At 32.3% G+C, this 20,405-nt stretch overlaps 1 protein-coding gene across 1 annotated transcript; it reads right to left on the bottom strand.

The window, feature by feature from the left end:
- Positions 1-1,623: 1,623 nt before the first annotated feature.
- LOC148276269 (synaptic vesicle glycoprotein 2B-like) lies at positions 1,624-20,192 on the bottom strand. Its single transcript, XM_088234510.1, has 11 exons — positions 20,018-20,192; positions 17,804-17,863; positions 11,750-11,842; positions 10,318-10,451; positions 9,166-9,356; positions 8,849-8,997; positions 7,652-7,817; positions 6,187-6,411; positions 5,098-5,360; positions 3,107-3,266; positions 1,624-2,248 (listed from the first exon to the last, which is right to left on the bottom strand). Exons 1-11 carry the CDS (start codon positions 20,052-20,054, stop codon positions 2,065-2,067), a joined length of 1,662 nt encoding a protein of 553 aa, XP_088090636.1. The 5' UTR covers positions 20,055-20,192; the 3' UTR covers positions 1,624-2,064.
- Between the last annotated feature and the right edge of the window lie 213 nt (positions 20,193-20,405).

Genomic DNA, 20,405 nt, shown 5'->3' with positions numbered 1-20,405 from the left:
TGTTGGATCTATTCCAGGATGTTGGCCTTATATCATGAAGCAACATGTCGAACCTCATTGATGGAATTTTAAATTCGGCGTGAGACTATCATGCACCTATTTACGATGAAAGCTTGAAAACATATGGGGAAACAGATGGGAACCAGTATGATTTCCATACCTAGTAAAACAGTAGAATAAGATTTTGTAATGTATAAATATGTGCACAAGTGAAAAATAAAACATTGAAAAAAACACTCGTTTAACTCTATTCTATCCGATTACTCTGCACTTTGCCTTCAAATCTTCACTGGAACTTTCCTGGACTCTGGCGAATCCAGAAGCAGATTTACAACCCGCTAGTCGCAACTGTCAGCTGACAGTATTTTGAAGAAATCTTCATACCTACGGGCTGCCGATACCTATTGCACCGCGCAGTCAAAATACGAGCGCCTTACTGAGATTATACAGCCACACAATTCTTTGTATGAGGCTTTTCCTCCTAGGGGAAATGCGTTTCCTATATTATGAATATTAATAAAACATGATTTTCTGATGAAAAATAATTAATTTATTTGTATAAAGTGTACTTATATAACATTATAAATTAAACAGGATAATATATTCATTTTAAGTATGGATACAAATCACTTTGCAATTATTGTATCTCTAAGATTTTAGTAACACGATAAGATGTATGTTAAAGTTGGGATAAGAATCTAAAGAAAGTATTCTTGGTTTAAGAATCATCAGAAGGAATACTTCTTGATGGAAATATGTTTTTACCATGATATGAACATGGAGGTTTTAGTCATAGACCAAAAATCAAAGAGATTAAAAGTTGATTCGTAGTTTAGATTTAATTGCGTGGTGTAAAAATCCGCCAAGCATCAAATCATAGTGATCAAAGAGATGTTTGATAATATTTTATACAATAAAAGCATTTGATCCACTTTTGTTTTTACACATTAATTTACAATTGAAATAAAGGTAATGCATTTTTAGAATATAAATCTCATTGTTGAAAATTGAAAATAAATATGTGTCCATATCATTAATTTATAGCATGACACAATGTTAAAATGAAACAAAAAAACTACTACAAATTTCGATGAAAGGCAAGTTAAAGGCGTTTTATTATCGAATAATTACAGACATGAAATGGGTGAAAAGTTGAAGAAAAGTCTAGGAAACAGATTATGAATGAAGTGATAATAGGAAAAGTAATATGTTTAGGGAGTTTCATAATATTAGTACCACAGATTCCATCCGACAATCTTTTCTTAAACAACATTTTGTACAGGAAAGTATCCACAAATATTGTAGATTTGTTCACATTTAATAATAAAATTCGATAATCTCACTCTGTCTCATAAAAAATATGTATTCTATATAATTATATCTAACTATCTACATTATTGGTCTACTTTTCAGTTCTTAACATAAGTTAATACTATTATTACTGAGGTTTTTCAGTGAACAAAAATATATCTGATAATATAGATGAATAAAAACATGTGCAAACAAAAAGTATTAACAAATAATAAGGCTGAAATTCATGAATACATAATTTAACGGTGATAATGACTTGACTAACCAAGATAATGATTATTCTGAAACAACAATAAAATATAACACTCTTAATTTATTTTTCTTGAATGTGTCCAGGGGTTTGTTGAAATTTCAAAAGTTAAAATTTACGTCAATATATAAAAAGATCAATTCAATTGATCTAAAAGTGTAACAGAAATTTACAACTAGATTTGGAATGATATATGAGAACACCGGGTACCCTATAACCTATAAGGAATGATTAAGAACATTATAAAATTCATTCAAATTCTTTTGGGTATTAGAAACTTGTATTTTATTTGGTAATGGGGATGTTTAAGATGATTTGATGTAGTATGGCAATTTCAAATACATTAAGAGTGTTTCTTAAACATACGTATTTTTTTTATATTTTGTGAATTTTTCAATTTTTTTGCACTTTTTTAATTTGCATAATTAGTGCCTTTTTTCGTCAGCGTTAGCTGTCGAGTTTATCGATTGATGGCTGAACCCGATAGGTTGGGTCGACATTCATTAAGACAGGGGCTCCCTTGTTGTGTTTGGAAGGAAGAGACACATGAGACCACCTCCGGCTAATAACAAGGCTACGATGAACGTTGGCGCTGGACAGTATGTGTCCAGAAGGGTCGCGATGACTACGTTTCCCACAATACCACCCAACCTGGCGGCGACCATAGATATGGCAACACCAGTAGCTCTGTAAAATTAAAGTTATATTTTTAACGTAGTGATAGATTAATAAAAATGGGTATATAGCATAATTACATATAAACAGTCTTAATGATGTTATTAAAAAATAAATAAAGTTCTTTGGTCATGTTTTACTTTGCTTAATTTTGACCAAGGAGCACTTTTGCCTAAGTAAGCATCATTAGTAGTGGACATGAAGATGCTTACTTAGCTAAGAGAGATCGTTAGTCAAAATTAAACAAAGTAAATCTTAATCGAGGAATTTTATTGATATTTTTATCGAAATCATTAACTTTGTAATTTTATCAAGAAATATCTACAAAAAAACATTAATATTTTCAAAAGTCTGTCAAAAAAGGGTACCAAACATTGAAAATCCGAAAAACAATGGATTTTTATGTTGGCAATAATGAAATATAAGTGGTTTGTTTCTGATAAAGTCATGAAATTCTACTTAAGAACTGCTGTTTTTTAAATGCAACCATATACTGACAATATTATGTTAAAAAAGAACCTAACGGTAAAAATTGGCATTATAAGGAATTTTTATATTGGTTCTTACTATCATGATGTTCTATTTCAGCACTGTAGTTTTTAAAATGTAACCATAAGTAATAATCTCTGACCATAAATGAAAGTAAAAGAACACCAACACCCTCAATAATTCATAAAGAATACAATAAAATATATTCTAAAATATGTTAAATATTCAGATCTATGAAAATAAAGGCATTGTTTTTTTATTGCAGAACATGTCAAGAGACTCAATTCAAGTAATAGATTACAGCAAATCACTACAAGTTATTGCGAACCAAAAAGGAATCGAATAAAATATTTGTTTCCAACAATGTCTAGAATATGTTACCTTAAGTTGGTTGGGAAGACTTCTGTGATAAGGCAGTCAAGGGCAGCGTTACCGCAGGAGATGACGGAGCTGAACACGGCGCTGACTATCAGGTTGTTCTGTTTGTTGTACACGAAGAACATTCCAGCTGAACAAAGGCCAGCAGAAAGGGTCGAGAACACTGAAAAACACAAATTATTAGCACTTAGTACAAACATTGACAATTTCTTTATATTCAAGCTACATAACTATTTCCATGTTATGTACGTAAAAGGCTTCGAAAGATAATCTGTTTTAAATGTCGTAGAATTCTCCTACTGTATTTAAATGTTGGTTCATCATCATCATCATCTTGATAATTTCCTTATCCGCACCCAGTGATGCATAGGGCACTGCATTGGTGCTCTATTGAGGAAGTTCAGCACTACGGGAAATCGGTTATAAAAAATGGTTTCTTGAATGCGGTAAAAATTAGAGCAAAACCGCACCAAAAAAATTGTAAAAATACTTTTGAATAAAAATGAAATTCTTAAAAACGTCACAAGTTCTAGTGAACATTTCTTTAGAATAGCCAACCAATTATGTGTTTTGATATATTTTCAATTTCCGGGAAGCTATGTTTCGCGTGTTTTTATGTGTATGGGGCTCACTTTTTAAATGGCAGGACAAATCACCGGCGGAATAATTTCAAAATTTAAAAAAACTTAAAAAAATCATAGCGATACTAACATGACACATTAAAATATTTTTTTTTTTTTATGTCTATTAACAAATATAATTTTTTTAAAACCCCTTAATTTCCGCATTGCAGCATATCTTCATCATTTTTGTTGCATATGTAAGGTGAGTATGATGCTTCAGGAACTATGCAATATTGGGGTGCCTGTCCAGAACTGACAAAATATTGCAGTGAAGAACCATTTTTAAAATCAATATTTCACATCTATTCTGCTAGGAAGCGAACCCGGAACCTCAAGCATGGCTGGCGAACTTACCAACCACTACATTACGAGGCGGACATTCTTTTCTAACTTCACTGGATTAATTTTTCCCAGGATTTTTAACTGAGAATAGCCATAGAGTCGAAAGTTTTAGACCAGAGTTATTTCAAATACACTGTAATTTTCATCCGCCTGGACACAGAAAATATGATAAATCTGTTATTTTACTTATTTGAATCGGTGAAAATATAAAGAGCAGTCCTAAAGACAAGAACAAAGAAGTACCTAGCTTTACTATAGTCCTTAAAATATAGCTTGATTAGAATGACAGTTGTCAACAAAAGTGAGGAAATAATTTTGTAGTTAAGTCTAAGGAGTGATTTACATACGAAAAATCATTCGTATCTGGGGTGTTTTTTTTTTTTTTAATACAATGCTTGGCATATAAATCAACATACCTTATTATATAAAATCAGCTTTAAAACTAAAATAAACCTAATTATTAACGACGTTCTTACAAGGTTACGTCATTTTGCAAAAATGTTAGAGATGAGATAAATTTATCAACGTAAATCGATCGATTAAAAAATAATTCATTTGTTGTTATTCATGAAAAAAGTACCGCGAAACCGTACAATCGAAAACATCCATACAAATTTGCCCTGGATAGATATTTTGCCCAAACAGTCTAATCTATTCTACCAAATTTACCGAAATCAAATGGAAATATGTTTTATTAAAGGTTGACCATAGATTAGACTGTTTGGGCAAAATATCCATCCAGGGCAAAATTGGACGGTTTCGCGGTACTTAATGTCTTTTTTTTTAGTAAATAATTGTCTTAACAAACACACTATACTAGGCTTGTTTTTGCGTTTTTATATCAATTTCCGGAAACTGAGTCTCATGTTTGCACGAAAAAACTGGTAAAATCGATTTGATCGGTACATGATCAGCGATCAATAATTTCCCATAACTTGCGACACAGTTTGACAGCTGTCCTTTTAATCAAGCTATATTTTAAGGACTATAATCCAAAATTATTTATAAAAAGTAATGAAGGTTTTTTACATAAGAAGAATTTTCTTCCAAGCCTGTCCATGCCGATGACGGCGAAGATGTTGCTGGGTATAGCCGCGGCGACTGTGATCAGGGACTCCATGAACACAGAGGACTGAATCTCGTCAGTGCAGACTCCGATCTCGCTGTGGGAGCCATGGGTCACTACGTACGTGGTGACCTGACAGATGTCGGCGTCTACTCCGGGATGACTGCGGGAGTACTCGTCGAAGCGGTTAAACATCTCGGGGAACCACATCATCAAGCCGTAGTAACTGGAAATTGACAAATAGTTTATTAGCTGCAGTGAGGACAAGCAGGGCTGCATTAAGAGATCCAGGGTCCCTAGGCCCCTTGGAGTCGGGGGTCTCATTTTGGTGACTTTGTGATCTTTTCTTATTCAAAACAGACAAGCAGACCCAGAGGCAGAAATAGATGTTTTAACGCCTTGGGCAAAAAAGAAAACATTATACATTTATTGATTTTTATTTGCACAGCAGGTAATTTTTTTACAAGATATAGTTTTATGAATATTTGAATTGAATCAATCGATGGGGGACATTCAATTTTAACTTATTTAGAACATAAGATAAAAAATCTTTCTTTTATTTATAAGAAAAAAATATATGTAGGTATATCTATTTTTCCTGTTAGTTTACGGTTGCTTAATTTGACAGCTGAAGTTATTTTTTCTAAACTAATTTAACAATAAAAGTATCTTTATTTAAATTCTCTAAAAACGTTTCTTTATCAGCAGTATTTAACTGAAGAATATTGCATTTATAAAAATATATTTTATTGATTAATCATACCACTGAGGCATAATTAAATAGAGATTATGCTTCATAGAACGATAGTTTAAAATTATGTTCTGAAAGACGAGCGTTACCGCGTCAACATTGCTGTGCAAAACACGTAGGTAGTAGAGTAAAAGACTACACTGTCTATGCCAGTTTACTGTGAATTTTAAAGCTGTATGTCAGGCCTTTTTACGTTGCTTTACATACTGACAAGTTTAGTTGAATGGAACACAAAACGGGTGCTTTGTTCGGCATCTAGTGTATACATATATAAATACGAGTATATATCAATGATTATTACCCAATGTGGAAGGTGAAGTTAATGGTGATGGAGATGCACGTAAATCTCAAGATCGGCGAGACGAACAGCTGTTTACTGTTATCCATAATGTCGACCATCATGTTCTTGTACTTCCCCTTGATCGGTTCCTTCATCTCCAGCTCCACTCGGTACACTTCATCCATGATGAGCTGTTTCACTGGGTACGACTCCCTGTCCTTGCCGGTATTGGTGCGGTAGATTCCTCTGGAAGATTTATTTACAGATTACTAATAAAACAAATTTATGGACGACAATTGGCTCTCGTTTTGAATGCAGTTATAGTTTGTCTAAAAAGAGTGAAAATGATAGGGAAATATCACATACTATGAATAAATATATAAATTTAGAAAAATTACTTGTGTTTTCAAAATCATTATGGATAGTTTGGAGAAATGTTTTCATACATAACATTAAAAAAGAAATCATAAAAAAATATGCCTCTAAAAAAACGCGACATGTTTGACATTGATAGTTGTGATGTCGAGATTTGTGACGATGTTCGAAAAAAACTTGAATGGTTTGGAACACATTTGAAAATGAACATAAATCGTGACGTATTAGGGGCGTGGCCAATGCAATCATCGCCGCCCTTTTGCGCGGGAATTCCAAATTATAAATTAAAAAATATTTTTTATGCTACTAATAAGCAGTAATTTTTTTTTAAACTTTATAGTATTTCATAGGCCCGGCCTCTATTACATAAAAAATATAAAAACGTGATATTTCCCTATTGTGAGCGCAGGGTACGTATTCTGATGAGAAGTTAAAATTTATCTTCAATTTTATCTACAAAATAAAATTAAGTTTTTGGATGAAAAATATAATATGTTTACAACTTTTTTTCTAAACATGTTCAATTACCGGTTACCGACGAAGACACTCTGAGTTTTCATACGAATATACACACTTTCGTACATAAATATCGATATTAGTTTATATCGTCTCAGTATTATACCGATGAAGATAGCCGTTCGTAATCGCGGCTCTGGTGTTATGACTTTTCTTTTATGGTAACACTTAAAATTGATTTTAGTACTAAAATATAATGTCTAATGGTAAATTTAACATCTTGTAATTTAAAAAAAGCTGTAAATATTTTGTACATAGTATAATATTACCTATAGATACTGACATACTAACTTGTATACGTAACTTGCTTACATAAAAAAACGTAAATGTGTAAAAAAAACACAAAAACTGGCCAGAATAAGAACACCCTAGTAGTTAGGTAAAAATTGCCACAAAAAGAAAAAGAAGAAAATAGAATATCGTGGCCTTGTCATAACTAATCACAAAACACGTCTGTGTTGCATTAACCGATTATGTTAAAAACTAAATATAGATTTTTTCAAAATTTCTTACCTTTCTGGTCCCCTTAAAATGAGCAAAATAACTTAAGTTAGTACAGAAACAAACATACAATTTAGTCATGTTGTAATTTTACCTGAAAATTTCCAGGGCTTCATCGTGCCTTCCCCGGGACAGCAAGAACTTGGGACTCTCCGGCAGTAACATGAGTAAGGCAGCCACGAGGAAGGAAGGCAGGGCGCAGATCAGTAAGAAGATACGCCACGAATTGTACTGGAAGGTCTCAGATTCATACCCGATCTCTGCAATAATAATTTAAGCGTGTCATTTCATAATTAATAATTTTCTCATAAAATGTGTAATTTGGATAGTAAAGTAAGTAATAAAAAAGGTCTTTTTTGAAATTCTAGACACAAAATAAAAGAAATAATCATCATCATCATCTTTTTTTTTCTGCTCCTATGCATTGGTGCACCAATCGCAGCGTATCTTAATCATTTTTGTTACATGAAGGTAAGATGATCAGACTTACGCTTCAGGTACCAGTCCAGGGACTATGAAATATTCTATTGTGAAAACACCATTTAAAATAAATATTTCATATCAACCATTTCGGGAATCAAACCCGAGACCTCTTGCATGGTAGGAAAAACGCGCTGATCATTACACCACGAGACCGACTCGAGGAATACTCAATAACAATCTTAGAGTATATACTATATACTCTAAGACAACAATATAATAATAAGCTCCCAGAAAGCTTTTTTTTTTGTATGAGAACGCAAATATTCTAAAAAAGGAATATTTTGAATTGATAAAAAAAAAAAATATGAATTAAAAAACTGTAATTTATTTATTCATTAAAAGAAAACAACAACCATTGTAACAAATAATACAATATTTAGAAATAAACCAAAATTATAGTACAATTAAAGTTTTCTATATATTATATAAGTAAATACAATGCAAAAAAATAGAAAAAAAGTATACTCGTGAAAAGCCACTCCGTATAATTGCACTTGTAAAAAAATAAAATATAGTAATAATAATGAAAAAGAACATAATAATACGTTTTTTTTTTACTCTGTCTTAAAAAAAATCATTTCGTAAGCAGATGCACACGGAGTAACCCCAGATCAGCCTTCCTTCCTTTCTCCTTTAATACATTATTATCTTTCCTAGCATTGTTTAAAACTGGGTCTTAAGTCTACGTAACCCGGAGATGTTTTGCAAATAAAACGTAAGAAGAAAAAAAAATAGGGTCATTGATCTTAAAATGAACTAATTAATGATACAATAAATCAATTTGAAGTTTGACTTAATGGTAGCTAACCTGATGGAATGATAACCCAGGCGAGTCCAGCAACGAAGAGATTTCCCAAAGTCCAGAAAGCGGCCATGAAACTCAACATGGATCCTCTCTTGGACTTGGGCTGGAACTCGGCAAAGTAGGACCAGATCACAGGACCGGAACCACCGAGGCTGGAAGGAAAATGGAGAATATCTAAATGTTCGTTTACTGTCCATTTGTTGAGTGACAAGAACCGAACACTACATAAAGCTTAAGACAAGTAGCGATCTCGGTTTCTTGTCATGTCAGTCTCAGTCACGTCGCAAACTAAATTTATATTTAGAAAGGTTTGGGCTTACGCAGCTCCGTTAAGGAAGCGGAAGAACATGAAGAGTGCGTAGTTCTGCGAGAAGGAGGAAGCCACAATACATATGGCGTTCATGATGGAGATGGCGATGAGCACTCGCTTGCGGCCGAGAGAGTCCGCCACCGAGCCCCAGCAATACGCCCCCACCATCATACCGATGAAAATTATCGAGTTCAGCCATCCCTAGAAACAAATACAAACTCGTGATACGGTCTCTTAAATTAAATGAGTAGAAATTATTCAAATTACTAGGGTCAGATGTAACAAAACAGTGTAACAAAAGAGTTTTATTTCGTTTTAGAAAAATATGTATTTATTTAATGGACCACTTCATACAGTGAATAAATGAGTTTCATTTTCGGATGATACCGTGTGTGTTGGATTTGTTCCGACGTTTCGGCTACCATACGGCTACGGAGTGTTTCGTAGAAAAAAGTATGTGTTTGAATACTAGTAATTTGTACCGTGTCGCAGTCGGCAGTAGGCACATTTCAATTCATTTTTGTAGTATGTACTTAGTGCTGTTGTAGTACTTTTTTCTACAAAACACTTAGTTTATCCTGAAGATGGCTCCTGCAATGGTAGCGGAAACGTCGGAACAAATCCAATAGTTTTTTTGGCTCGCGCGCCGACTTGTGTTTTTCAAGACAGACTTCTTCTTCTTGAAGATCTTTATCGTTGCAGTGTGCTGATTCAACCCAAATGATACCAATCACCCCAGTGAAGTGCTCACCGAAATAAATATCATCACGGACTCCCTAGGACATTCTATGGTCAGTTTTCCATATCTTTTTTTGACGGGAGATGATTTTCGTATGTTGAACTGCTGGCATATGAACAACCAAACGCTTCGATTTAGAAAGTATGATAAGATTATAAAGGTACCTACTATTAACACGTAACAGAGCTTATTATACAGATACTCTGCTGATTGAGTAAAAAGATTTAAAAAATAGAAATTTGACTAAGGCATATTAGAATAAAATTAGTAGAGTATGAGATTAATCAAATATTTGTTTATGTTAGTCAATTTATTGTCCATTTAGCGAGTGACGAAGCATAAGCGATAAGTACCAATTACAAAGTAACCGCCTACATTTATTTTAAGAACACCTTTGCTAGGATGCTGGAAGTGTGGACTTACTTTGGTGTGTGTTGTGAGGTTAAGGTCGCATTGAGCTGATGGGAGGATGAAGGACATCGAGATGACGTCCATCTCCTCCGAGGTGCTCACGAGACCGCATACTGCTAGCAGGAGGTAGTGGAACTTGCCATACCCTGGAACAGACAAATCAACTAGTTATGTATCTTACAAGTTACAACCAGAAAAAAATACGCTATTCTAATTAACCAAAAATGTCAACTATTCAGAAGATACATGTGATACAGATGAGTTCGAATGTTTAATAACCCTATGGCATTGAACCAAGTTAACATACAAATTTCATTTGCGTTAGTAGGCACACTAGAAAATTTTATTTGAAAACCTTCTCACGCACACATAACTGAATTATTTTTAACAATCAGCGACAGCCGAGTTTTTCCTTCTTGTAATACAATATACGAGGGTCGGCTGAAAACTAATGCACACATGGTTGTTAAAGGCGCGTGAAATGACTTTCAGAAGCGCGCCAGGTGGCATGTGGAAGTAACATTCCCCCTCTATACGCATGCGCAGGTTTGAAGGCATTGCGTTCATCCAGTGTATTTTGAGGAGCAAAAGTATGGGGAAATGTCAACGCAAACAGTGTGCTGTTATCGAATTTTTAGCTGCTCAAAAAGTGACTTCTACTGAAGTTTTTTGTTGTTTAAAGGCTGTTTATTGTGACGATGCGGTTGACAGGTCTACTGCAAATCAATGGGTACTAAAATTTCATGGTTGCGAGCCGGGAACGCTCGTCCACACACCTTGCGCGCAACTGAAGAGGCTTGCGAAACCTGAAGTTTTAACCAACTCCACACCTTCCTTACTTCCCCGATCTTGCGCCTTGCGCTTTTTATTTCTCCTCAAGAGAGATTTCGAGGGTAATCATTACACCTCGGATGGTGAGGTGAAGGCAGCTATCAATTCCTGGGTTCAAGAAAAGCCAGAAGAATTTTTCAGCGACTGAACGAAAAACTTGCTAAAAGTTAGGAAACACGTGTTAGGCTCAACGGTGACTATGTTAAAAATGAATATATGAATTTAAAGCTTAAGAATTGTACTTTAATGTACTTTCTGCTCGATCCTGCTATTTCTTTTTGTCCGTGTTCTACAAGCACGTGTGCATTACTTCATACCTCCCTAGTTTTTAAAAGTCATCTTCTTCATCAGTCACTCACTTCCAGCACGCAATTCAAGTGCAGTTACTTCAACTCATCATCGCTGTAACACTCGCGTGACACAATTCATTATTTATTAGCCATGTAATAAATATGCATTAAACAGCAACCTCGTGTCTTCTGTCAATCCCTAACTGGGGTAGGAGCTCCATTAACCCTCAACAATCTAATCCTACAAATGTTATCACTAGGAGATGTTTATTTTGATATTCATTTAGATTTCTTCAGTACATGAATAGAAAAAAAGTACTTACCGGCTAACTCTATCGCTCTCTCGAAATCAGCTTTTTCGCTGTTTCCACCCTTTTCAGGATCTTTGGTCGGCTCCTTGAGCGTTGCAACAACGCCTGAAATATTAATAAAGGAAAATATTAATTATATTTTCAACAATGTATGGAGTGTGTCCAAATGTTTGAGGGCAGCCTGGATTTCCCTCCCTATATAGATATTAAGATCTAATTTTTTTGCAACAGAGAGGGAAAACATTTTAAAAAAGGGAATATGGAACTCATTTACGGGGCTTATGATCTGTGATTGTCTGGTTTAAGTGGCCACTTTACACACTTTGTGACATTCACCATTCTGCCTATGTTCAAACATTCCCATTTTCTCAGCAGGTAAAATAATTCAGCCAGAAGAATATCACCACGCCAATTAAGATATCAGCCCTTTCACTTCACAAAAGTCAACAGATGGAAGAGTTGAGGAAATGTGGATTTATAAACATACTCAAACTGGTGAATGTTACGCAGTGTGTTAAGTGGCCACTTAAACCAGCCAAAACGAAAGCCATTTTCGGGAGAAGTGTACAAGTCTTTTCTAAGGGAAGAGACCATTGCAGGAGACTGCTGCGAGATATTGCATAGATTTATATACTACTAAGCGTGTTGTCCAGACGCCCTTTGAAATATATTATATATCAAATGTATGTTTATATAATAATATTTTATTTTAATTTTTGCTATTATTTAATTATTATGTACGTGCTTCCACTTTCCATTATGTTGTATCCCAACTCAACACAGGGCCCTTGGCCTCTTGTGTTTGGGATACGTTATTATAATATTTTTTGTAATATGTATGTATTTGTATAAAAATGAATAAATAAATCAAATAAATGACAAGTCATAAGCCCTGTAAATGTCAAGACTTCCGTAGTCTCTTCTCAAAAATTGTTTCCCTCTATGTTGCAATAAATTTGGACACTTATATTTTATTTATTGCATTAATAAAAGAGCGGTACTCAAATTTGAAAAAACAGTGACCGGTTAAGTCGTTTTTGCATAGTAAATTTCCCTCAAGAATTTTCACAAACAAACTCGAATGCTTTGCATTTCATTTATCCAAAAAAATAAGAGCGTATTACTGTTTTACTAGTAGATACCAAATGTTACTCGGCTTAAAATTATATTTCAAAAATCATAATTTTTGTATCAGGTACGATATGTATAAACGTAATAAGTAAATGTAAGTGCCTCGACTCAACATGGATTTTCATCAGTCATTCCTGGTTGTGTAACTATAAACTGTGTCTTTGTATTTAACTAATGTGCCTACAATATTTTAAATAAATTTAAAAAAAATCGTTATTTACTGAAAATAGGGAAATATCACGTACTACGAATACCGATAAAAATATATGAAAAGGTTTTAGAATAATTAATTGTATTTTCAAAATCAATATGGATATTGTGGAGAAATGTTTTCATATATAATTTGAAAAAATAAAATTTAAAAAAAATATGTTACTATTTGGCATTGATAGTTGTGACGTCAGATTCGTGACGATGTTCTAAAAAAACTTGAATGGTTTGGAACAAAGTTGAAAATGAACATGTATCGTGACGTATTAGGGGCGTGGTCAATGCAATGACCGTTTTTTCTGGAATTCAAAATTACAAATTCATAATATTTTTTATGCTACTAAGTAGCAATTTTTTTTTTTACTGGACAGTATTTCATTGACCCTATTACTTTAAAAATGTAAATTAAAAAAAACATGATATTTTCCTTTTATTGATGGAATCCCACTGTAATTAGGGAATAACTTATATTTTCATATTAGTTATATTTTAAAATACTTTAATCTAGTCTGAAAATGCCCGTTTAAGGGTGAAAGTGCTAATTGTTCAAATAAATAAGGGGTGTGTCAAGAATTTTAATTTATAACTAATACCTATCTTGAGAATTCAGATAAAAGTGGTAACCTAATTTTAATAATCGTTACAAATGGTTTTCTAGACTGGAATGGGCCCATAAGGAAAATAGGTAATTCATTTTTAAAAATTCTATGTCAGTATTCGCCTTTTAAATAATTTATATTTGTTAGAATTTTGGCCCATTAACGGTTTACGTCTGATTTATGAATAAAGGTATTATGATATTTTTGAAGGTCTTCTTATAATATTCCTACGTTTTTGTTGCTGGAGATGAATCTTAAAAAAAAGTTTAATTAGCCAAATAATAGTAAAAAATGCTAGTTTGGCACTTCGTTGCCGCCCATTTTTTGTACGTGTGAACGGAAAAACAAAATCGAAATAATTATGGTTCATTTGGCAACTAGGTCTGTGGGCGATCAATTTATTTTCGAATGATGATTAAAAAAATGGCTCGCCTCGTGATTGGAGCTTGATCGCTATAATTAAATGTTATTAATTATCTGTTTTTAAAAAATAATTGTTTATTGAGAATCTTGTAAAGGTTTAATTTACAAAAAAACATTATAAAAAGGTTTAATGATATCAGGAAGGTTTCAAAATGTGTCTCACTTCAGTGGCGAATTTTTCTTTTGTTGTTTAATTGATAATTTATTTTCCTATAGTTGTTAACTTTATATAAAATTTAAATAATATTCAACGCTGACGGTTAATACGACTCAATAGACGTTGTTATTTTATATTAAAAATATAAATGTTTTTTTTTCACGAACGATGTCAGATAATAAAATCATTTAAATGTATATTTTTTATTCAATACGCATAATTATGCAATATTCTGTTTGCATAAAATACGAGAAAAATAAAAGTAGACACATTATAAATATAAGTTAGGCCAATAACGATTACAGTATTTTAATTCCGTTAATATTTGTAAAATAAGGGAATCCTTTTTAGAAATGTAATCAGAACTCTCTAAAATAAAACAGCTCAAATTTTCAATAAAGCAATTTCATCTAAAATATGAGGTTTTCATTTATTTTAGGCACTATCTGAAAAAGTGAGGAATGTACATTCTAATCTCATATGCAAAGAATAATCCGAAGGTGAAGACAATAGAATGTACTTTCCTCACCTTAAGGTTTGTCTCTGCATACGGGTATTAGATATACTTTTTTAATTATTTACACATAGTTAGTACTATACATACAAGTTACTATATTAGTATTTAATATTACATACACTTTACATAATATATAACTTATTTACAACTTAATACCATTTATAGCTACATATTTACATAAAATTTTAAATATATGTTTATTGGGTGGGGACAAAAGAGTTAAAATATTAGTAGGGAATAAGACGCTGATTTTGGAGAGGTCAGATAGGAACTCAGGATAAAAATCATTTATGGGGCATCCAAAGAAAATATGATTTAGATCTTCCCCTTAAGCTGACATTCACACATGGCAGAGTCCCGGACATGGATTCTAAACAAATGAGAACTATTACAACAATGGCCAATGCGCATTCTGCATATAGAAGATGTCTCCAATTTGTTCAGAATCACTTTGGAGAACCAAGGCTTTTCTGTTACATTTGGTTTCAATTGAAAAAGGTGTCTTCCCTTGGCTTGGGAGGAGGCTACCCAATATTCTTGCCATGTGCGAAGTTGCTTCTCCTTTGTCATAACGAGGAGATCACCTAGTGGTAAGAAATTACTATACGCAGGATCCCCGGAATGGACCGCCTCTTTTGCCAACTCGTCCACCCTCTCGTTACCGGGAATACCACAATGGCTAGGGATCCAAAAAATAAAAATGCTTTTATTGGATGCCTCTGATAAAGAAAGAAGAAATCGAGTTTCCACGCAGAGTTCGTCCTCGGGATAAGAGGATGGGGGGGATTTGATTTTTTGTAAGGCACACCGAACTTCCTCATTGTATTAATGAATGTATCATACGAGCAAGACTAGAAAATTCTTCTATCGGAAAATTAAAAAAGTTTTGTCAAAGTTTGATTTTAATTAAATAAACCTGAGGGAATATCAGGCTTGATTATGCTTACAATATCAGTCCATTTATGTGGGCCTGGGGTGCAATATATATCTTCTCTATCCCCTTATATAAATTGATTAATAAAGTAACAGTGATTAAATTGAAGAATTTTATTATTTTAAAGTGACGAGACTTTGCTTCACAAAATGGCTACACTGATGATTAAACGTCATAAAATATGAACACGTGAAATCGAACATGTTAATTTTCATTTAGATTATTATTGCGACCCTAAGAATTACCCAGAACACCTAATTAGGTTGAATGTACCTAATCGTAATAGTTTTATTTCCGCTTTTGAAGCAGTTTTATACACCATTTGACGTTTAATTATCAGCGTGGCCTATTATATGAAGCGAAGTGTCGTTGAATAAAAAAATCTTGAAGTTATCACTCTCTAGGGGGTAGAGAAGATCCAAAATACCACCCCTGGAAGTAATTATTTGTTCTATGAATACTGGGGAACTGCGCTTAATTAATTAATGTACCTTACTCATAATAAAAATGGGGTTTAATAATAAATAAAACTTGATACGTTTAGATATGAATGATGAAATGCGATAAGTAATGTGACGGAGAATCAATTGAAACCTGCTAAGTCGATATATAAATATTTACTCTTTGGAAGAACTAGTTCTTACTGGTCTCCACAGTGAGATGCAGTTGGTAGCAATAACGGGTCTATTTGTTTTACGTCAGTGGGCGTCCAAATAACACGAAAATTAAAATACAGTTATGTCTTATTTTACAGAAATTTAAACATTAAAAAAGCTTAACTACCTCGCATTCATAGCAACGTAAATGTTATATTATGTGCCAGTTATTGTATGCGGTCTATTGAAATAACTTTTCATTTGACAATTTGAGATTGATCAAATATGCCCCAAATCCATAAAAAAAAATATAAAAGAGTAATGGGCACGAGATCTGAAAAGACTAAAAATATAATATGTTTGTTCGCTAGTTAAATTAGCATCTTCTTTATAAAATTGTAAATAAAGAAGCACGTTTTATTTGTTTAATTAACTGCACCGGTAAGCAATTGGTTTTAAGAAAAAAATGTCGTCATCTCAGTTCTATCTTGTCGTAAGGTCTAAATCGTTATTTTTGACTTACTTGCATTGCTTAACTTCTTGAAACTTGCCCATAAATTGTAAATTCAATATGGGATTGCCCTGAACTGTTATCTCTCATTGAATTCAGGGTGCCTAGAAGAATGACTAGACAGGTGCCACCGTTTGGTAGCAACAATTCACGGACAGTGTATACCTGTAAATCCGTATTAAACAGACTTCATGAACTCGGCAATAGTTATTCCTACGTATCTGATATATTTAGTGTAGGGTATTGTTCCTATGGAACAAACCTTTTGAACTTTTTCAAAGATGGTGAAAGGTAATTATATTTATTTATTTATGCATTTCATAATAAATACAATTTTTTGTTCACTTTGCCCAGCTGTATGAAACAGTACTTATGATTTTCTTGTAATATTACTTTAAAATGTTTTATTATTTCATTTGTTTTTTACATTTATTCTTCAATTGTTTAAACTTTCTACTGAATATGTTGTATAATTTTTTAGGTTAATATTTTTTTAATAAATCTTGTATAATTTTTAGGTTTCTTTTTTTTATAAATCTTGGGTAAAAGGAAATTTATGTTTAAACAAAATATATATTAAGCCAAATATGTTGGTATTATAATTTTTTGTAAAAGGCAGATTTGCCGTTTATGTTAATAAAATAAAATAAATAAAATAAGGTGCTCCAACCTACGTTATAATATCTGGCTTAGTTTTGCCCTACAGAGTTATTTTCTTTCTTAAATTATAAAATGGCATTGTTTGTTCTGTGCTTATTTATCGTATTTATTATCAGTTTAATTTTTGAAAGTTTAAAAAAAATACTTCAGTTTGAAACTTTTAATGCGTTTTTCTCAAAACAGGAGTTTCGTCCTTACGACGAGATATAAATGGGGTGACGATATGTTGGGATTAAAGATAAATGAAAAATTCTCAAGAAGATAAAATTAAAGTCTGTTTGAGAGATAAGTAAATTTATAGTAAAGTAATCATTAATAGATAACTTACCCGAGAGCTCAACGTCTTTGGATCCGTTCTCTCTTCTATCGTCTTTCTTTACATCACAATCTGAAAAAAAAAGTAGTCCTCAATAAATTTTGAAATTTATCGGAGTGGACAGGAAAATATTTTCTAGAAAGGAATAATAACTCTCTAGGGAGTGGAATTCAGCCCTACCTACAAACATTTGTAAATAATTAGTATTTTTTTACATCACAGCAGGCCAAGAGAAAGATCAGTAATTTTAAAACTTTTTTTTTTTAATCTATCAAACTTAACCAGTTTAAAAAAATAAAAAATGTATAGCAGTATCAGCGCCATTCTATATTTCTTTGATCAAACGCTAAAGAAGATGTCGAAAATTATCACTTTCGTCTACTTGTCATTCCATTTTAAAGGCTTATAATCAAATAAAAAAATATAAATATGCTGATATTTTTTATTTATTTATTTAATCGTAAAAGTACACATCAATACAATTAAGATACATAAAAAAGAAATAAACATAACAAATACAAAAACCTCACAGTGGCGTGTTTTTTTTTTAATGAAAAAAGAAATATTTGCGTTCTTATGATTTACCCAAATATTTTATTTTGACGGCCATTTTAAACGAGTTATAAATAACTCACTATTAGAAAATGGGAATCAAGTTGGGGTAGAGTGGGATTCGAACCACGGACCTTTGGTCCGTGAGTCCGAGACACTAGCCACGGGACCACAACCCAATTTAAAAAAAATGTTTTGGTAAATTTAACATATTTAAATATTAATCCTATTTAAAAAAAATCTCTTTATATAAACAATTACAGTGAAAATAAGGGGCAGTAGTTAGGTATAATCCGCTCAATCAAAAAAATAATAAATAAAATAAGAGAAACAAATATGTCATGAAAAAAATAATATACATATAAATCAAATTTGAACACATTATCTACAGAATATTATTATAAAAACTCTTTATTAACAAGCCGATTTCTATTTTTTTTTTCTTATTACATGTATTATTAAATCTAAGGTCAGTAGGGATTGTATATAAAAAAAGGAATTTAATCTGGTATAGCGAAGAGGACAACGGAAACCAATATTTTGTAAAAAGGTCTAGCGAATTAAATATATTATTTAGAGTTTTGAAAAGAAAAATTAAATCACAATGCATAAAACGCCTTTTTTTGTAATGATTCCATATTAAATTTAATCAAAGATTCGCCGTAATAATTTTCAATGTAACCAAAACGATATTCCAGGCTCCTTATAAATTTCTTTTGAATGTTCTCGATTTGATTAATATACACATTATACTTAGGGGACCATACTAATGAAGCGAATTCGAGTTGACTTCGTACATAAGTATAGTAAAGAAGTTTGAGTGGTGAGAATGGCTTGGAGATCCGTAATATACTCGTATATATTTTTTTGTTGAAGGTTGCACATCGATAGGGACGAGGTTGTCAATTTTTTTAAAGTTCGAGATTAGCAATTAGCAAAAATTTACAAATCTGCTTTCCTTCCATATTTTTACTTTTATTTGCCTTTTATATATTTTGATATTTTTGTGTTATTTTATTTTGTATGTACTAATATTTGGCATATTATTTATTACTTCTATTTTTTATATTTCTTACCATAGTGTTGAGTGAGTTTCTAGAAAACATATCTCAATTATCATTTCAATTATATTTTTATATATACGAGTACATTCCTTTTCTCTATATTTCAATGACACTATTATTTTGTTTTTTTTTTAATACTACTATATTTAACTATTATTTTGTTGATTTTAGTGATACCATTATTCTGTATATTTGATTATGTGTGAATCTTAACTTGTATAACTAATATTTTTAAAATTATTTCTGATTATCTTTTTTGCATTATATTCTTCAGAATTTTATTATTTATTACTTATCCTTTTTTTCTAGATTGTTATTCCATTGCGTCACATGTCATTATAATTTAATCTAATTAATTTTACCATGTATTTTTATTGTTAATTATTATGGCTTGACACGGGCATAGCCTAAAAAGTTCATTAATATTTAAACTGGTGTAATTTCGAATGAATAAATAAATAAATAATTAGCAAGACTCGTATCATTTGTAGACTCGCGTTACACTTACAGCACAGCCACACAAGAGTTAAAGGGAATAGTTAGAGTGTAGGGCTGTTCAGTGTGGGGGTTGAGAAATCTTTAATACTAAAATATAGGAAATGCGACTTACTGTTCTGATACTTCGGCCCGGGTTCAGCTTCTACCATTCTACGTAGGCGGCTTAGAAGAGTTTGTGCGTCTGTTAACGCTTACAAGAGAAACTTTTCTGTCCGATGGACAATTAGCGACTCTCGAGGGGAGTGAGGTGGCTGCTGTGAGAGCTGAAACAAAACAGATGATTCCTATTACAAATTAAAGGTAAATGGAAACTATTAAACACCCGTTGAATGAGGAACATGACGCTACGGGAAATTGGATATAAATGGATGCCCAATTCCAAAAAATGTGTTTATTTTGTTCCTGAAATGTTGAATGATAGAATTTTGGAAAATTGAAAATACGCGTTGTAAACTTTTTCTTCTTTTTTATTTTAAGATTTAATTGTTACATGTTTAGTT

The sequence above is a fragment of the Micrasema longulum genome, unplaced genomic scaffold, assembly GCF_059751315.1.
Source record: "Micrasema longulum isolate JH-2025_06_02 unplaced genomic scaffold, ASM5975131v1 h1tg001250l, whole genome shotgun sequence".
NCBI lineage: Eukaryota > Metazoa > Arthropoda > Insecta > Trichoptera > Brachycentridae > Micrasema > Micrasema longulum.
This window is presented reverse-complemented; position numbering and strand designations above follow the sequence as displayed.